This window comes from Camelus dromedarius, chromosome 11, assembly GCF_036321535.1.
Source record: "Camelus dromedarius isolate mCamDro1 chromosome 11, mCamDro1.pat, whole genome shotgun sequence".
Taxonomy (NCBI): domain Eukaryota; kingdom Metazoa; phylum Chordata; class Mammalia; order Artiodactyla; family Camelidae; genus Camelus; species Camelus dromedarius.
Genome location: NC_087446.1, coordinates 3860257 through 3877616, shown reverse-complemented (window position 1 = coordinate 3877616; position 17360 = coordinate 3860257). Strand labels below are relative to the sequence as shown.

The 17360-nt window shown below is 54.5% G+C and overlaps 1 protein-coding gene across 1 annotated transcript in view; it reads right to left on the bottom strand.

Moving 5' to 3' along the window:
• The window catches only part of KIAA0930 (KIAA0930 ortholog), a 38706-nt gene extending 29434 nt beyond the window's left edge, over positions 1 to 9272 (bottom strand). Inside the window, exon 1 of the mRNA XM_031463422.2 lies at positions 9122 to 9272. Coding sequence (XP_031319282.2) covers positions 9122 to 9185 — 64 coding nt within the window. The 5' untranslated portion in view covers positions 9186 to 9272. The remainder of the gene's footprint in view (positions 1 to 9121) is intronic.
• Positions 9273 to 17360: the final 8088 nt, after the last annotated feature.

Genomic DNA, 17360 nt, shown 5'->3' with positions numbered 1-17360 from the left:
TGGGGCCCTGAGCAGGGCCTTCACCTCTGGGTCTCATCCTCCTCATCTGCCAGCAGGGTAACACCCCTTCCCCACGGGGCCGCTAACAGCGCGACACCATCCTGGGCCCACAGTAACGGGGGGCGGCCGCTCCAGTGAGAGAACTGCCCTGCTGGACGTGCAGGGAGGCTCCCAGACACAGAGCGCTGGCTGAAGATGACCTCATCCCTGACCCAGCTCAGGCTGACTCCTTGGAGTTTACTGCCAGGAGCGGGAGCAGGACGAGGACTCCCAGGAGCTGAGCAACATCTAATGAGGCAGCTCCCTCCTCCCTGCAATGGGAGGAATCTGGAAGCCAGGGTCCCTCCTCCCTGGCAAGGGGCAATCGTGGGCATCACCCGAGGCAGCACCGGCCACCACAGACAGCGTGGGTCAGGACAGACCTGCACGCAGAGCATGATGCTGCCGCTCTGGGTGGTGGGAGGACGGGGCCCCGGTTTCCATCTCTGGGGGTGGGGGCAGGCACGTGAGTCCTCCTAGTTCCGCTTCTTCCTATTTCATTTCTGTTGTTCGTAAACCAAAGCACACAAGCGGCACTGACCTCCCTGAGGTGCGGAGTAACTGGCCCTGCTTTCGCAAGTGGCTTGGTTTTAGGCAGTAAAAGGGGTGGACTGGTGAACACGCATCCCAGAACCACAGGCTGTGAACAGTGGTCCGGGTCAACCTTCCTGTCCCCAGATGACCTAAGAGGAAACTGAGAGGGCTGGAGAGGGAAAGGGCCTCGCCCACAGTGACTCCACAGGCCCCCCCGGATTTGACCAGGGCTGTCACCTGTCACAGGCAGCCTCCCTGACACTCCGATGCTCTAGGTCTGGAGGCTGACCTCCGCTGACGGTGGCGGTAAAGCAGTGATCAGTCTTACTCTGCCAGGAAAGCAGAGGCCCAGAGAGCAGCAGTGACCTCCCCCAGGCGGCACATATTCAGGGAAAATTCACTTCTCGGCCTTTTCTGCCCTCTTCCTTGCTGCCTCTGAGGAACACCCCCCTCAAGGACTCCGCATCTCCGTGATCACGCTCTCCACTCAACAGACACCGCCCCATCGATCCATCACCCACGCTACCCCACGGCCCCTTCCCCTCCCTTGCTCCACCATCAGTCGCACCCTGAGCCGGGACAGGGGATGCAGAGTCAGTGCAGATAACCCTGGAGCAGCCTGGGGGGTGAGGGAAAGGAAGTCACACAGGAGGCTGCACAGTGTCACAGGACTGAGGACAGAAACCAGTGCAGGTGCCATTAAGAGCAAACGGAGGGGGCAGCCAACTCTATCAAGGGGTCAGGAAAGGGCTGAAAACTGAGAGGCGAGGCTCCCCGACAGATGGGGCCAAGTGTGGGGGAGCCCCCGGAGGACTCACGTGGCAGGGGCCTAGCTGTCAGCAGGAGCAGGTCACAAAGGACCCTGAACTCTGACTTGCAGGTCTTTAAGGGTATCAGCAGCAGGGTCTGACACACTCAGGAGTGGCAGCCATGGGGCAGAGGACCAGGCGCCGTAGCTGGCGGAGTCCCACCCAGAGGTGACATGTATGGGGACGAGGGAGGGCTCCGAGCAGGACAGAATGCGGCCGCAGCCAGAGATGGCGCTGAGGGAGGGCTGACCCTCGCCCTGGCTGGTGGTCCAGGCATCTGGGTGCTGAGAGGGAACGCGGGAGGGCTCTGCCTCGCCCAGTCTCGGTCAGGCTGAGCTGCAGGGACTGGCGACACATTTCCGGGGAGATGGGAGTCGGAGGGCGGTCAGCAGTGGGGGCTGGGGACCCAGCGGGGGCCTGGACTGGTCTGTGACGGGTGTGGGCAGGACATGGGGGAAGCGTGAACTGTCACCTTCACCCCACCTGCCACTACCGCCTCCCTGGGAAGCTCCCAGCCCCTGGGAGGCAGGACCAGGCCCAATCCAGCTCTGCATCTGCAGGTACTCAGTCACCGTGGCCTGCAAGAGGGAGACAATGGCGACAACAAATACCTAAAAATGGACACTGAGAGGGGCAGAAATCACAGAGAAGCTGAGAAATCAGCTGGCACAGGGTCTCAGGGGCGGTGTTGCTGTAACGGTGCCCACGAGCAATGTTTCAGGAAGATCTGGAAGGCAGAGGCCCAGGCCTGCCTCACACGAGGTCCCCGTCACCCTGAGCCTCGATGCCCTCTATAAACAGGGACAACACCCACCCTGCGCCCTCGGCACTGAGTGAGGACCCCCGAGGGCACAGCAGGGCACTTCGTAAATGTTAGGTTTTCTCCTAATTGTCCCGGCAACACACGCGCCGCGTCCGTTTTTCCCGCCTGCCCCAAGCGTCAAGAGACACGGTTCAAAGCGCATCCAAAGCAAAGATCTTTACATGAAAGAGACGGTGGCAGCACCTCCCTCTATGAGACTGAAAGTCAAGGCCTCCCCTTCTCACTTTGCCAACAGGCGTTTCTCAAGTATTCCCTGGTCTTTCAAGGGAGGCAAAAAAAACTTCTCCTTTAAAAGACTCAGGCTAGCCAGTGTTTGTCCTGCATGCTGTCAGACACAAGACTCCTTTTTTAAAAGGAAGAGGTCTCTCCTAAAGTGAGCGGATGCTAGTCCTGCATGGCCCAGGCTGTGCGGAGGGTCCTCCCCGAGCCGGGCAGCCCCCGCCTCCGCCCCCGGACGCTCTGTCTGTACGTCCACCAGCAACACCCCAGCTCCCACTGCAGCCAACTGGGCCCCAAGGGGCTTCCTTGGGCCTCTCTGACTCCACACGCCAGGCCCGGTCACTGCACACAGAAAATAAGTACCCCCTGCCCTGCCGTGAGCGGGCCTCGATCTCCTCACCTGCACAGGGGCCCCAGGAGGGAGGGCCCACCAGGCATTCCTGCTCCGGTGACCGGTCTGTCAGGGTCCTCTCTGAGCCTCACCTACCTGTCTGTACAGAAGTAGGGATAGGCTGGTTGAATTCTGGATCTTTCTTGTCCATCCCACTCCCCCAGGACAGGCTGCTTCCAGAGGACATTCTGTTGCCCAAGCCAACACCAGGAGACTGGGAACAAGCAGCCGGGGCAGCCCCGACCCCAGGAGGGCAGAGGAAGCCCAGAGTCTGGTCTGCTCCCGGAAGAACATCTGTCCCAAAGCCACACAGCACATCAGAGCAAGGATGCCCCGAGGGCTGCTGGTCACATCCAGGGCTTTCCCCCAGGGCTCACACTGCACCCAGTGGAGTGGGCCTGGCCTTCCGCTGACCCGGGGGCTGATGTCTGTGGTCTCCAAGGCTGGGTGGTCAGGGGTGGCCCTGAGCTGGCAGTGAGCAGGGTCACGAGGAGTGGAAGGGAGGCGCCGGCCTGGCCTGTGCCCACTCAGCTCCCAGGCCTCCACAGCCTTAGCCACAGAACAAAGGGTCCCTGCATCCCCTACTCAGAAGGCAAGCCTGAATCCCAGGGAGGGCAGAAAGGACGGGAGACTCAGACCAGCCTAAAAAAATCAGCCTGATGCAGAAACCTTCGCCCAAATAAAGAGTTTTGTTGCAAGCTATTTATAATAGTGAAACACTGGATCCAAGCTGAGTTACCCAGAAGACAAGACCACATAAGTAAATTATGACACAGCCACTCAAGTATCCTGTAATCAGTTAAATAACGTTTAGAATTTAAACAACATGGAAAATGTTTTAGGAATTTTAAGTAAGAAAGCATTTTGAGTAAGAAACTTTACATGTAGGGGGTGGGAAGGGATAAATTAGGAGTCTGAGATTTGTAGATACTAACTACTATATATAAAATAGATAAACAACAAGGTCCTATGTACAGCACAGGGAACTATATTCAATATCTTGTATTAAGCTGTAGTGAAAAAGAATATGAAAACAAATATATGTATGTATCTGTATGACTCAAACATTACGCAGTACACTAGAAATTGACACAACATTGCAAACTAACTATACTTCAATAAAAACAAATAAATGAATAAAAGTTTAAAAATTTTTTTTTAATTTAAAGATTAAAAAAAGAAAGTTTACATGTAGAATATCAAGTATTCTTTAAAGGGGCTTTAAAAAGATTGGAAAGCAAGACTTTGCAAAGTTAATAGTGTGTCTCTGGGTCATTGGAACTATGAGTAATTTTTTTTTTCCATTGTCTTATACTTTCCAGTTTGTAAAATGTACATGTAACATTTTTTAATTGGAAAAAATCTGTTTTGGGTTTTTGAGGCTGTTTTTTAAACAAGTGTCTCGGTTGGGGCTCCTCTTCGGCAGCCTCAAGGCTTAGCTGGTATTCAAGGCCCGGCCCTTCCAGAGAAGGCGGCCTGTGGATAAGAAGCCAGCGCGCAGGAGGGCATAGAGCAGGGCACAGCTTGTAGGAAGCCTCAGGGCAGGGGCAGAGCAGAGGGCCGAGGGAGGCGCCAGGACGGCTGATCGCCCTCTCGCTTTGCAGAGAATCCCTTAAGCTGTGATCCTTGGCCTCCTTAAAGTGTGAAGTCCAATGTCCTCGGGGTTCTCTGGAAGGACGCAGAGTCCCTGCCTTGGGACAGGACCACACCAGCAGCCTCCTGGGGCTGCTCCAGCCCCAGAAACAGATAGAGGCCGGAACCCACAGACCTTAAAAATAGGCGCAGGAACCGAAAGAGGCACCACTACCACTCCAAACGGCCGCACTTCCTCCCTGCCGCACTGGCCCAGAACCAGCTGTCTGCCTCAGGGTCAGATGGCCCGGGCCCCAGGGAAGCCAGGGAAGCCAGGGAAGCGGCCCCAGCCACTGCAAAGCAGCCTGAACTTCAGAGTGCCAATCCAATTCTAACTTCCACGTGCGGGCCCTGGGCCAGATGTTCCTCTCTTTTATAACAACCACAGCATAGAAGGTCAAAGAGGTGCCAAATTCCCAGCCAGGCACCGCCCCAGCGTCAGCTCCCACGGCTACCCTTCAAGCCGCGTTAGCCTCCCTGCTCCTCCACTTTGAGCCCCTCTCAAAGGCCAGGCACTGCACGAACCCCCGGTCAGCCCTGGTGGCTCCCTTCCCTGTGCCCCTTCAGAACCTCGCACACCTCGACCCGGGTCCTTCCTCAGTCCACTTTGGGCCAGGCTGCTGTGCACACCTATGCCGGCCAGGCCTCAAGCCCCCTGAGGACAGATGTGGGGGTTTCACCTCTGCCAGGAGCTTGGGCTCAGACAGATTCTGCTACTGACTGGCATGTGACTGGGCACATGTTACCTCACCTCTAAACCTGTGTTTCCTCATCAGGACAAAGAGAAGAGTTTAATAGTACCTACCTTATAGGATTATTTTGAGGACAGAAGGAAATAGTGAATGGAACACACTCCTTTTGTCCCACAGCACTCCAGAAGGAGAAAACTCCCTAGGCCACCTAAGAGGGCGTGACAGCCCAGGCACAAACAGCTCTAGCACGCTCGGCCTAGGCAGGGCCCAGACGACCCCTGCAGCGCCTCTCCACGACTCACACCCAGGGCACGTCCACGTGGCTGACCCAGGGGCCTGCAGCCCTGCTGACCAGGAGCCTGCCCACACGGCACGCTCAGGCCCACGGCCAGGGCCCAACAGGAGGCCCAAGCCCCAGAAGGAAGTGTCAGGCTACCTCCACCTTTGGCCCAGATGCTCCATCACACAACACCTGGGCACTGGACCAGCTGATTCTCCCCACAACACAGATTCTGGAGCTTCACACAAGCCACCTCAGCCACCAGCTTGGCTCACCTGTTACCTGGAATCACAGGCGGTTTCCTCTAGATAAAACACCAAATCCTGCTCAGAGTGGCCACACCCTGGCTTCTTCCAGCAGGGTTTATACTTCAGCCAAGTCACCTGTGTACCTGGCTCTCTCCCCTGCTCAGCTGTGCCCTCCCACACGGCAGGGATCAAGACCAATCTCTCCACCTGGCAAGGAGCAAGTGCTCAAAAAACGCTTCTACTGCAGAGGCCACAACAGACAAGGTTCAAAAATCAGGTGTGATTAGCAGACACAAGGTCCTGGGTTCAATGCCCAGTACCTCTGTCAAAAATAATAATAAATAAATAAATAAACCTAATTACCCCCTGCCAAATTAGATAAATAAATCATTTTTTTAAAAAATCAGGTTTGGATCTACAAGGCACCTTTCATCATGACAGCCAAGTACCCAACCCCATGGCGGGGCAGGGGGTAGCAGTCACTTCATCTCAGAGACAGACACTGTGACTCAGAAGTGACAATAGCTTGTCCAGGGTCAAGTGTCTCTCCCAGAGGCTCTGTTATACCTTTAAAACAATCTCAGAGAACATGCCACACTTCTGAATAACATAAGCTTTAAGAAACAACAAAAATCTGGGAGGTTTAGTGGGTGGAGAGAGTATAGCTCCGTAGTAGAGTGTGTGCCTAGAATGCACAAGGTCCTGGGTTCAATCCCCAGCACCTCCATTAAATAAACAAATAAACCTAATTACCCAACCCCCCAATAAAAATCTGGGGAGGTTTACATGAATTCATCAGTGTAACAGGGTTTCACAGCTGCAAAGCGGAGATGAGAGGGCTACCTGATTACCGGATGTAAGAGGAAAAATGCTCTGGAGGGCACTGTGGGTTCTCACCTGGTGCCTGGGCCGAGCATCCTGACCTAATTCTGCTCTAGGCACGAAGTCATTATTTAGCTTGCCCCTCTCTGAACATCTGAAAACGGAACAGATGGGCCACATGAGCCCTTCGAAGAGTTTAAGATTCCATTCTCCTCGGCCATCCACACCCTTCAATTCCCCATCCAGAAATTAATTCTCTCGTCAATTTGCTGAATGTGCACTGGGCCTCTGCCCTGCACGCACCCCATGCCGGGCACGGAGAAGACTCAGACTTGGGCAATGCCCTGGAGAAGGAGTCACTGGCTAACTAGGGAGACAGCCACACAGACCACCACAGTGTCACGGCCATCTGACCATCCAGCGGACATGCAGCCAGGACAAAGAGAGCACAGGCAGAAGGACAAGGAGCTGAGGAAGGGTTCCCAGGTGCAGCCTGAGCACTGAGGCCTGAAGGGAGACCTGCAGGTGTCTGCAGGGCAGGTGAGGAGGGGGTGGCTTTCCAGGCAGAGAAAACAGCGGGCATAAGAGCGCAGAGCAGGAGAGCACTATAGGGACTGAGTTCTTGGGGGCTGGAGGGTGGTAAGATGGGGAGACCCTGTGTGTGAAGGAGGACTGGAGGCTGGGAGGGGAGACACAGCAACAGAGCAGCCACCAGGCTCTGCTCTTGGCCCACTACGGGGCAGGCCTCCTGCCCAGATGCAACGCAGAAGGTGCAGCAAGGCCTGGCTGGGCCCAACTAGGGGGACAGACTCTAGGGTCAGACTGACTAAGGGTCAATTCCAGCTGTACAACCTCCTCGCTGGCCATCCCTGGGCAGTTTCTTGCCTCTCTGAACCTCAGGCTGCACCTTGGTGAAATGCAGATAATATTCCCATCTGGCAAAGTCAGTATCAAACTGTCAGAGCCCGCATAAGGCACTGGGCACGCAGTACGTGCTCAGTAAAGGCCAGGTGCTAGAGCAAATTACTATTGTTCTCAGGGGACGGCACTGCAGGCTCCTCAGGCAGGGTCCGTCTAACGGGGCAGGATGCTCAGAGGACAGCAGGAACGTGCTGACAGGGGAGTGGGGAGGGGTGCCAGGAGCTGCTGAACAAACAGGGCTGAGGCGCCTGGAGCAGATGGTCCCTCAGATCCCTCCCATTTCAGACCTTCTGTGCCAGGTGTTGGACGGCCTGCCAGGCAGGCATGCACCTGGCACACAGTCGGTGCTCAAGGAATGTTTCCTGAATGATTAATGAGGATCCTTCAATTCCTGCTCAAAACTAAGTAGTGACACCTTTTCAGAAGAGACCAGAGAAAACTGTGTCCTCGTCCAGCCCCACTCTGTAGACATTCTACCCTCACCCATGAGGAAAGCTTCATTCCAGGGCAGGTTGAGCTGAGACCTGCAGGGTGAAGTGTCATACTAAGCCCGCCTCCGACAAAAAAGGAGGGTTCAAATATATTTCCTCTCCTCATCCAGCCTCCAGGGCGTGGCCTGCTGAGGGGGGCCTGGGACACCTTGTGACCTTAGGGGCGATACGCTGGCTCTTTGGGATTCAGTTTCCCCAAAGGTGAGTGGAAGCGGGGCTGGTAGAATCTCTAAGGCTGGCATTCCTTTCTCCCTTCACAAAATGCTGTCGCCCCCTCAGAAATCCCTGGCCCAGACTGGGATGAGGGTGGGGTGGCGGGTGGCTGACAACGTGGTATGAAGTCATTCTCACATGAAGAAGGGAGGGGTCTTTTCAGAGAGAAAATGGCAAACCTGACACTACAGGGGAGGGGGGCCCCACCTGCTTCAGTCTGAACACGATCCATCAGTAGCCATTACCTCACACTCAACCAAGCTGAGAGACCCCACCCACACCTGCAGCTCCATGCTCCTTCAAATGATACAAGGCACCCCTACCCCACCCCACAGGCAGATCTGGGACTTCGGGCCTCCTTAGAGCAGAATCACACCCAGAGAGGCAGTGGGAGCAGGGCTGGGTGGGTTCAGGGGGCCAAGGTCCAACAGGTCCCCAGTTAGAGCTAATGGACAAGCCAAACCGCGGGTGCAGAGAGGTGCGGAAAGACAAAGGCTTCAGGAAGCCGGAGACATGCCCTCCTGGCGAGCTGGAGATCATGGCCAAGGCGTCTTACAGGCAAGTCTGCCCAGAGCCCACGGAGCCCCGGCCCTGCCATGTTGGGCTATGGGTCTCCCCAAATCCAGCGCCCACACTCCCTGCAGCGGCACTGAGGACCCCGGGGAGGGTTTCCTGGAGGAGAAGGAGGCCAGGCAGAGCCACGGAGGGGAAGAAGAGAGACGGGGCAGACACCCGGATGGACGGACAGAGGGAGACACCGAGTGACCTGGGCAACAGAGACAGAGGAACGCGAGCGTGCAGGACCGGTCTCGGAACCACAATCAGAGGCAGAGACGCAGGGGCACAGGAAAGATCCAGACGCGGGGACCTGGAGGCGTGAGGACGACGACGCGACACGCAGGGAGCCCCAGAGACACACGCAGAGACAGACGTGCGGAGGCGCGCATACCCCGGCGACGCGGGGCCCCGGCCCGGCCACGGCCTCGCCCCCGGCCGACCCCACTCACCGAGGCCGCAGACCTCGCGGCGCAGGCTGAGGCGGCCGCGCTCCTCGGCTATGGCGCGCAGCATGTGCTGCAGCGAGCGCTCCTCGGCCTCGGCGCCGCCTGCAGGTTCGGGGGAGGCGGAGGCGGCGGTGGGGAGGGCGGGCGGCCCGGCCCGGAGCCCCGCGGGCGCCGGCGCCGAGGCCCGGCCCGGCGGCCGCGCAGAGGCCATGCCGGGCCCCGGCTCATCGCCCGCGCCGCGCCCGCGGGGGCCCCCGGCGCGCCCCGCTGCCCCCGCCCCGGCGCCGCCCGCCGCGAGCACCAGTGAAGCCACAATCCGCCTTTGTGCGCGTCGCCGCCGCTGCCGCCCGCCGAGCCCAAAGCGGCGAGCGTACCTCCGCGTCGCCGACGCCGCCCGCGCGCCTCCAGGCCACCGCCTGCCCCGCCCGGCCCCGCCCCGCCCCGCCCCCGGCCGTCCATGCCCCGCCCCTTTCCCGCCCCCATGCTACACCTCAGCCCTCCAGGCCCCGCCCCTGGCCCGCCAGACCCCTCCCAGGCTCTCCAGGTCACGCCCCTGTACCCAGACCCCGCCCCCTGGCAGCCCCTCTCTGCCCCAGGGCAGCCTTGCTTTGACTTAAGGAGCCGGCTCCGTAGCCCGCTCCCAGCCAGCTCTGGCCCCGCCCACCCCAAGCGTCCAGCCTCCGCTGATCTCTGACGCCCGCCACTCTCTTCCTCAAATGGCTCTCGCGATCCCGCCTCGCCCACCTGGCCGTCGACCCTTCCTGACCCCTCCACGCCTGAGCCCACCTTCTCCAAGCCCTCCCCCTAAGGCCCTCCCAGAAACCCCCTCGGGCAGTTTGGCGTCTCTGAACCCCTCCCATCGCCCCTTCCGGTCGTCCCCCCACCGCCGCTGCCCTCCCACCGCCGCCGCCCCGCGAGAGACTGACTTTGTCACCCGCCCTCCTCATTGCCACCCTCCTTTTCTCCTCTGTCAAGTTGTCAAGACCTGTTTCCGCTGGGAACTTTCTCCGCAGAACCCAGAAAGAGGTCACCCCTCCCCCGGAAAGAGGTCTCATTGGGGGAGGACTGCAAAGCCCTTGCCGCCCCCACTGACTCCTTCTGACAGTGCAGGGTGTTAAGAAAGTCTGTGAGCCTGTTTCCTCAGCTGTAAAATGAGGGTCTCCCTCTGAGTGTTAAAGATGTATGAGGGGGTCGAGGGGTAGGGAGGTATGAGGTCAGCGGGCATGTGATCCTGGTGAAGGCCAAGGTCCAGTGGGCATCCATCCCAGTGCTGGCCTCTGCTGATGGCGAAAGACCTATCAGCTGGAGACATTCCCCAGACCTCAACCCTGGTGGCCCCTTCCTAAGGGTGGAAGAGATGGACATGGAGAGAGAGTGCTGGGGATTCCCAGCTGCCTCCATCTCCGATGACGTCCCCTGCACTCTCACTGGCCTCCGGTCCACAGACCCATCAAGGATGGTCCTGCCTCCAGGCCCCACCCCCCTTCCCTTCTCCCCAATCCTTGTAAGACTTACTTTCTCATTTCCTTTGGATCCCAGTGTCACCTCAGAGAGCCTTCCCTGACCGCCTTACCTAAAACACCACCTTCCCTCCCCCTCTGACCCCTTCCCCTGCTTTGTTTTTCTGCACAGCACTTACCTCCTTTGACATCACTTAATACCTAGGTGTTCTGATTGTTGTCTGTCTTTTGTACAACTATTTTCAGTGCCAGGAAGGATGCCCAGTATAAAGTAGATGCTCTGTAAATAAATGTGGGCTGCATGCCTGAAGAATGAGAGGCCTGGTAGGGACGCAGGGAAGCGGAAGAGGCAGTAAAGGGGCTGGAGCCGTGGTGTGGGGGAGGAAATGCCGGGGTCTGGAGCCTGCTTCAGGCCTCACGGCCAGTGCCATGCTGTGAGTCCCTGAGTGCCTCAGGACAGGACCCACACGTCTCATCCCTCTGTGTCCCCAGCAGCAGGCAAAGGGGGAGAGTGGCAGGGTGGGAGGCTCTGTGAGGAAGTGTGGAGGGGAGAATTAATGCAGCGATTGTCCCCCAAGTGTCCCTCTTCTCCTCTGGGCCTGCTTCACCATCTGTGAAGGGAGGACACTGGCCTGAGGGCTATGGTTCTGAGTCCGGACAACTGGGATTTGGGCTGGTAGAAATGGGAAAGGCTGAGCAAGGGCTCTGAGGCTGGCAAGTCCAATGGTCAACTCTCTCTCTGTTTCCTCAAACTCCACAACGACTCCTACCTGCCCCACTGCCGTCCCTTTGCTCCTGTGCTTCCCCTTGATGGAAATCCTTTCTCCTACACTATGTAGTCACCTTTGGGACCCTCTTTCCCTGGGAAGCCTTCTGGTGAGCACTACTGAGTCAATGCATTTCTGTTCTTATCTCTTCCACAGACTCCCTCCCAACACAGATACACACGTGCACACATACACACACACACACAGTTGCCTCCATAGATTCTATGCCATAGGACCCTCATCAAACCAACTCATCCTATTGTCCCCGGCCTCCAGCCCAGGACAGGTGCCAGAAAATACTTGAGTTCATGAATGAATACATGAACAGCACTTGGGCTGTCTCCTTTTCATTTAATCATACTCCAGGTATTGGCCACATAGGAAATTTTTTAATGTTAATAAATGTTAAATTATATTTTGGACTTGAAGCAGGCATGAGCAGGGCTTCTGGGGTCACAGGACATGTTCTGTTTCTTGATCTGTGTGCTCACTACAATGGTGTGGTTATTTTATAAAAATCAGACTGTCGCTGTATGCATTATGCACTTTTCTGTGTATAAATATTCAGATATAAAACAGAATTAAAAATAAAAAGATTTACAATTCTTGAAAAGATTTTGGTTTAGCCATATTTCCCATGACAATGAAAATGTTCTTTTCTGCAAAGAAGCAAAATTTATTTTTAGAGACACCACTGAGGGAAAAAAAGAATTTGTAAACAGTATGTGTATGACTGAAACATCAGAAATTGACACATTGTAACTGACTATACTTCAATTTAAAATTTTTTAATGAAAAAATCTTCAAAAATAAAGATAATGGTGAAAAAAAAGAATATGTTGGCAGAATAAGGGCCCCCAAAGATGTCCAGCCCTAATCCTTGTAACTTGGGGGTATATATTACCTTAGCTGCTGAAAGGGACTTCACAGATGTGATTAAGTTAAGGATCTTGAGCTGGAGAGACTGGATTATTGCCCAGTGTGGTCACATGCATTCTTTTTTTTTTTTTAGTTGTAATTATTGTTATTTTTTGTATTCAAGTATAGTTGATTTACAATGCTGTACTAGTTTCTGGTGTACAGCAAAGTGATTCAGTTAACATACAGTTTTTTTAAAAAGCCATTTTTTAAATCTTTATCCTGTTTTGAGTGGGAATTAGGTTTATTTATTTACTTTAATAGAGGTACTGGGGAACATAAACTCTTAAAATTGGAGATCTCCTGGCCGTAGTCAGAGAGAGACGTGACAACAGAAGAAAGATCAGATAAATGTAGTGTTGCTGGCCTTTAAGGTTGAGGAAGGGGCCACAAGTCAAAGAATGCAGGCAGCTTCTAGAAGCTGGAAAAGGGCCAGGAAACAGATTCTCCCCTAGAGCGTCCAGAAAGAACACAGCCCTGCCTGTGCCTTGATTTTAGCCCATTGAGACCCCACCCCTTTAGTCGTACTTCTAACCCACAGAACCGGGAGATAATAAATGTATGTTGTTTTAAAGCACTTACTTCGTGAGTTCGTTATTGACAGTGACAGAAAACCAATACAGTGGGCAAACCTGAGGGAATCACACACGCTCTCAACTCAAGCGTCTCTTTCCCCGAGGTTTATTTTGCAAACAACACTAGAGCAACAATAAAGCAAAGTTTAGCAAGAAGAAAAATCAACCACAAGCCGTCTGCTTTAATAGGTCGGTTGCTCCATTGCCTGGGATCCTCATGCATACGATTGTGACAATGGCACTGACGGTTCATGTTTTGCTCCCCAAACGTTTGGGGCTGATCTTATTCAAAGAGCCAGGCTGTGTCAAGAACAAATGCTCCCAGAGAACTGCTCCCAGGGACTTGTCAGAGGATGTGCCAGTTCTCCTGAGAGCCCCTGGCCACCAACCTTCTCTTCACTGAACCTCGTTTATTGTTCGTATAAGGGCACATGGGACTGAATGATTTCTGAGAGCCCCCCTTCCGTTAGTCTATGGTTCGACCCCAGTTGTTCATCCTTCCTCCTTGGCCCCCAAGAAGAAAAGGCAATTTCTGGGGACATTTCAGGTAGAAGTAGCCCCACCTTGGGTAGATGAGCACAAAGTCCAAGGGGCAGGTTCAAAGGCTCTCCTACCCACCCTGATAATCCATTAAAATTTTTTTCAGTCATGTGAGTGTGTCTTCAGCAGCTTCCTGGTCAGACTTCTGCCTTCATGTGACTCGTGGTTCTTGGAATTCTTGTTCCTCAGCCTTTTTCCAGCTGGAAAATTTAAATCCAACCATCCCCCATCAAGATTGCAACACTGAGTGCTTCTCACCTGCTACTCAGGCGTAGGAATGACCTGAAAAGGTCCAGCCGGCCCGCTTTCCACCGTCTACCTGACACACAAAATATTTTCTCATCCTCAGCTATTGTCAGAAATTCCACTGTTAGTACTCCGCTTTTTTTTTTTTAAATACTTCTCTGCTAAAATTCCCCCAGAGGGGATAACCTTAAAATTATTAGGCACCGACAAGTCGGGGAGAAGAAAGGATTCAGAGATTTTGAGAGAGGAAGTGCCTGATGGGTTTGGGAGTTGGGGAGATACATAATTAAGATTTCTTGAGGAACTGCTTTATGCCAGAAAATTCATAAATGTGGACAAGTTTAATCTTGAGCCTTGGAAGGCAATTAGTGTTGCCTCCTGTGTTGGGTGAGATAAGCAAAACCCAGAGAGGCTGAGTCATACTCAACATCACACAGCAAGTTAGACCTGGAGCCAGGATTCCAACCCTGGAGCCGGGAAGGAAGAGACAGCAATGCACACACCATCTGGCATTAGCTCCTCCCTTTTCTGGTTTCAGGAGGAGAACGGAGAATGGACACAGGACGATCAGTTTTGAAAGGAGAAGCCTCTCTTCCTGGAAATGCAGGGCATCGGGTCCTTCCTGGGAAGTACAATGGTACCCCTGGACAAGGAGGTGGGGCTGCACTATTTGTGGGCAGGGATGAAATCGGGAAAGAATTTGATCATCAGGAGGGAGACCTGAGACCAAGTTTGAACTTGGCCAAGTCCCTTCTGCTCCAGAGCCCAGGGCCTCCAATCTGTCAATGAAGAGGCTGAACTGCCTGTCCAGCCCCGACATGAGGGGAGGGCAGGTGAGTGAGCCAGGCCGAGAGCTAGAGACCCTGCCCTCCTGTTCCTGCTTCTCCCTGGCTCCTGCTTCTCCCTGGCTCCTGCTCCCAGGGCTCCTGCCAGGAAGCCTTTCCCCTTTCCGTAAACACACAGCCTTTGCCCCCATGGGGCAATAGGAATTGTGTTACCAGCCAACATTGTGTACTACTGCAAAATGCAAATGACAAAATTGAAAAGATGCCTCATTAAATACCTACAAGATATAACATTAGGTCATCATTGTTTTTGACTTGGTATTTAGAAAAGTTTCACTACCTTTGAGAACTCTTGAGTAGCAAGAATTCTGAGAATATGGGTAAGAAATCAGAAGTTAAAAGTTCCTGGTATTTTATCTTAGTTAGCAGACATGTATGCAGGATGTGCTCCGTGCCAGGCACAGTTTTGTGACTTTACACGTGGTCACACTGATTCCTGTGACTTAGAAACATCACTATCACGCCTTCACAGGCGTGCCAGCTGACGCCCACCCCCGAGAGCTTAGGTGTCTATCTTCTCCACACCATCAAAGGCAGAGTCAAGGAGCCAAGTCAACTCAAGAACAAAATTTTAAAAATCCTTTCAGAACGTTTTTAGAAAAATGACTCCATTTTACAAGGGTACATTCATGTTTGGGATGATGTGGGCAGAGCCTTCAAAAGCAAGAGGGACTGAGGCCAACAAATGGCTAAAAGTGGCCCTGTCCTCACAGTCACTGTCCACTGGGGGCTGGGGGTGGTCGTGGAGGGGAGGGAGATGGCATTTCTTACACCCCCCCGCACTGTGCTGAGCTTATTGTATTCAGCTCACCGAATGCTCGGCCTAACTGCAGGATGGCTGTCTCATCATCCCCATTTACAGGTGAGAAAACTGAGGCTTAGAGATGCCGAGGGGCTTATTCACAGGGCCAGGGGGCCACAGAGCTGGGACTTGTGCCCCTGAGCCTTGAGAAGAAGGCAGTCACTGTATTTGAACATCTGATATATTCAGTCCTACTCATGTATTCATCTCACACCTACTTTGTGAAAGCTCATTGCTCAATGTTTAGAGCCCCGCAGGTCTTCACACCCACGGCCATCCTTTTCCAATGGACGTGTTTGGAGCAGTGGTGCATCGCAGGAGGGACAGGTAAGTGGCTGGATTAGAGAGAAAATTTTGGCACATTTAAGGCCCTGCCCCATGTAGGCCCTCAACCCTCAGGAGTTACAACCAGACAACACACTGGGTGCCTTACAAAAAAATTTATTCCCTCGTGGTTTTAGAGGCCACAAATCAGAAATCAAGGTGTGGGCAGGGCTGCGCTCCCTGCCTCTTCCAGCTCCTCAGGGCTCCAGGCAGTCCTTAGCTTGGGGCTGTGTCACTCCATCCTCTGCCTCGTTGTCACATGGCCTCCCTGCTCTGTGTCTCTGTGGCTCACATCTCCCTCTGCCTCCCTCTTACAAGGGCACTTGACATAGGATTTAGGGCCCACCCTAAACCCAGGACACTCTCATCTCCAGAGCCTTAACTACAAAGACTTTCCCCCATAAAGTCACTCACAGTCACAGGTTTCGGGTACACGTATCTTTGAGGAGTGCGGAGGGGCCACAATTTACCCCTTGGAGTGGTTTTTGCTGCTTCTGTGGGTGAGGCGTTTGTCCCCTCCTCTTCTTCGCTCAGCCCTGGATTTTTCCTCTGGGGCCCAATCAGCCTGCCGTTCGATCTCCGTCGGGCAAGCTCTTGAGCCTGGCCGGTCAGAGCAAAGCACCCCCCTGGCCGCAGCGACTGGCCCCGGGCTGGGCTGGTCAGAGCCAGTCCCAGGACGCTGGCTGTCTTCACAGTGGGGCTGCCGTGAGGAGAGCTGCCCGCAGCCACCCCGGGGAAGCAGGACGGGCAGACTGGCTGGGAACTGGCTGAGCCCACACAGAGGACAGCAAAAAAATCACACCTTTATTTCACTAACTTCTATCTGACATCTAGCATTCCTTTCAGCATGATTGCCGGCCACAGAGCACAGAAGCCTCGCAAACTGCAGCAGTGTCTGCAGCTTTGTCACCAGAGCCCACGCAGGGCCCCCTGTCAGGTGAGTCAGATGCGGTTCCTGCCCTCCCAGGGAGCCCCAGGAGTCCCAGGCAGACGTGGTCTCAGATGGGAGTATGTAAGAATGACCACAGAGAACCGGCGGGGACTGGAGTCAAGGAGGCCCGTGAGGGGGACAAGGCTGCTACAGGGAGCCGGGGGAGGGGCCAGGAGTCCTGGGCTGGGGTTGTCCAGTGGGAATGGGGAATGGGAGAAGACAGTCTAAGGATCATGAAGAGGTCACAGTGGCAGCCTTGGGGGCCAGTGTGATGTGTAGCGTGAACCCCTGCGCCTCATCCTGAGGCCTCTCTCTTTTCCAGCTTCCAGCCCACCACCCTTATCTCCCCCATCAGCTCTTCCCGGCACTTCCTCGAGGCTCTGTCCTGAGCCCATCTCCTCAGTCCCCTGGTGCCAACCTCCATCATGCACCAGTGACGGCCCACATCTGCCTCACCTCCAGGGCTGGAGGCCACAGGAACTCATCCCCCTGACTCCCCTTGTCTTTAAGACTCCTCCTTTGATGAGCTACCGGATTAAGTCTGGCTCACCCCCAGATGAACTCAACTGATTAGGGGCCTTAATTACACCTACAAAATTCCCTTTTGCATCTAATATAACACAATTATGGGAGTGATATCCTGTCATATCTATAGGACTCACTCAAACTCACAGGGAGAAAATTATACAAGGCTACTGGTGGTCATTTTCTGCAATGAACAGCCCCTTCGTGGGGTCTCCCAGCCTGGGAGGCCAGGCCCCTCCGACCCAGCCTGGACAACCAGGTGATTTTTCATCTGTTCCTCTGCCTGTCTATCTATCTGTCACTGATTTA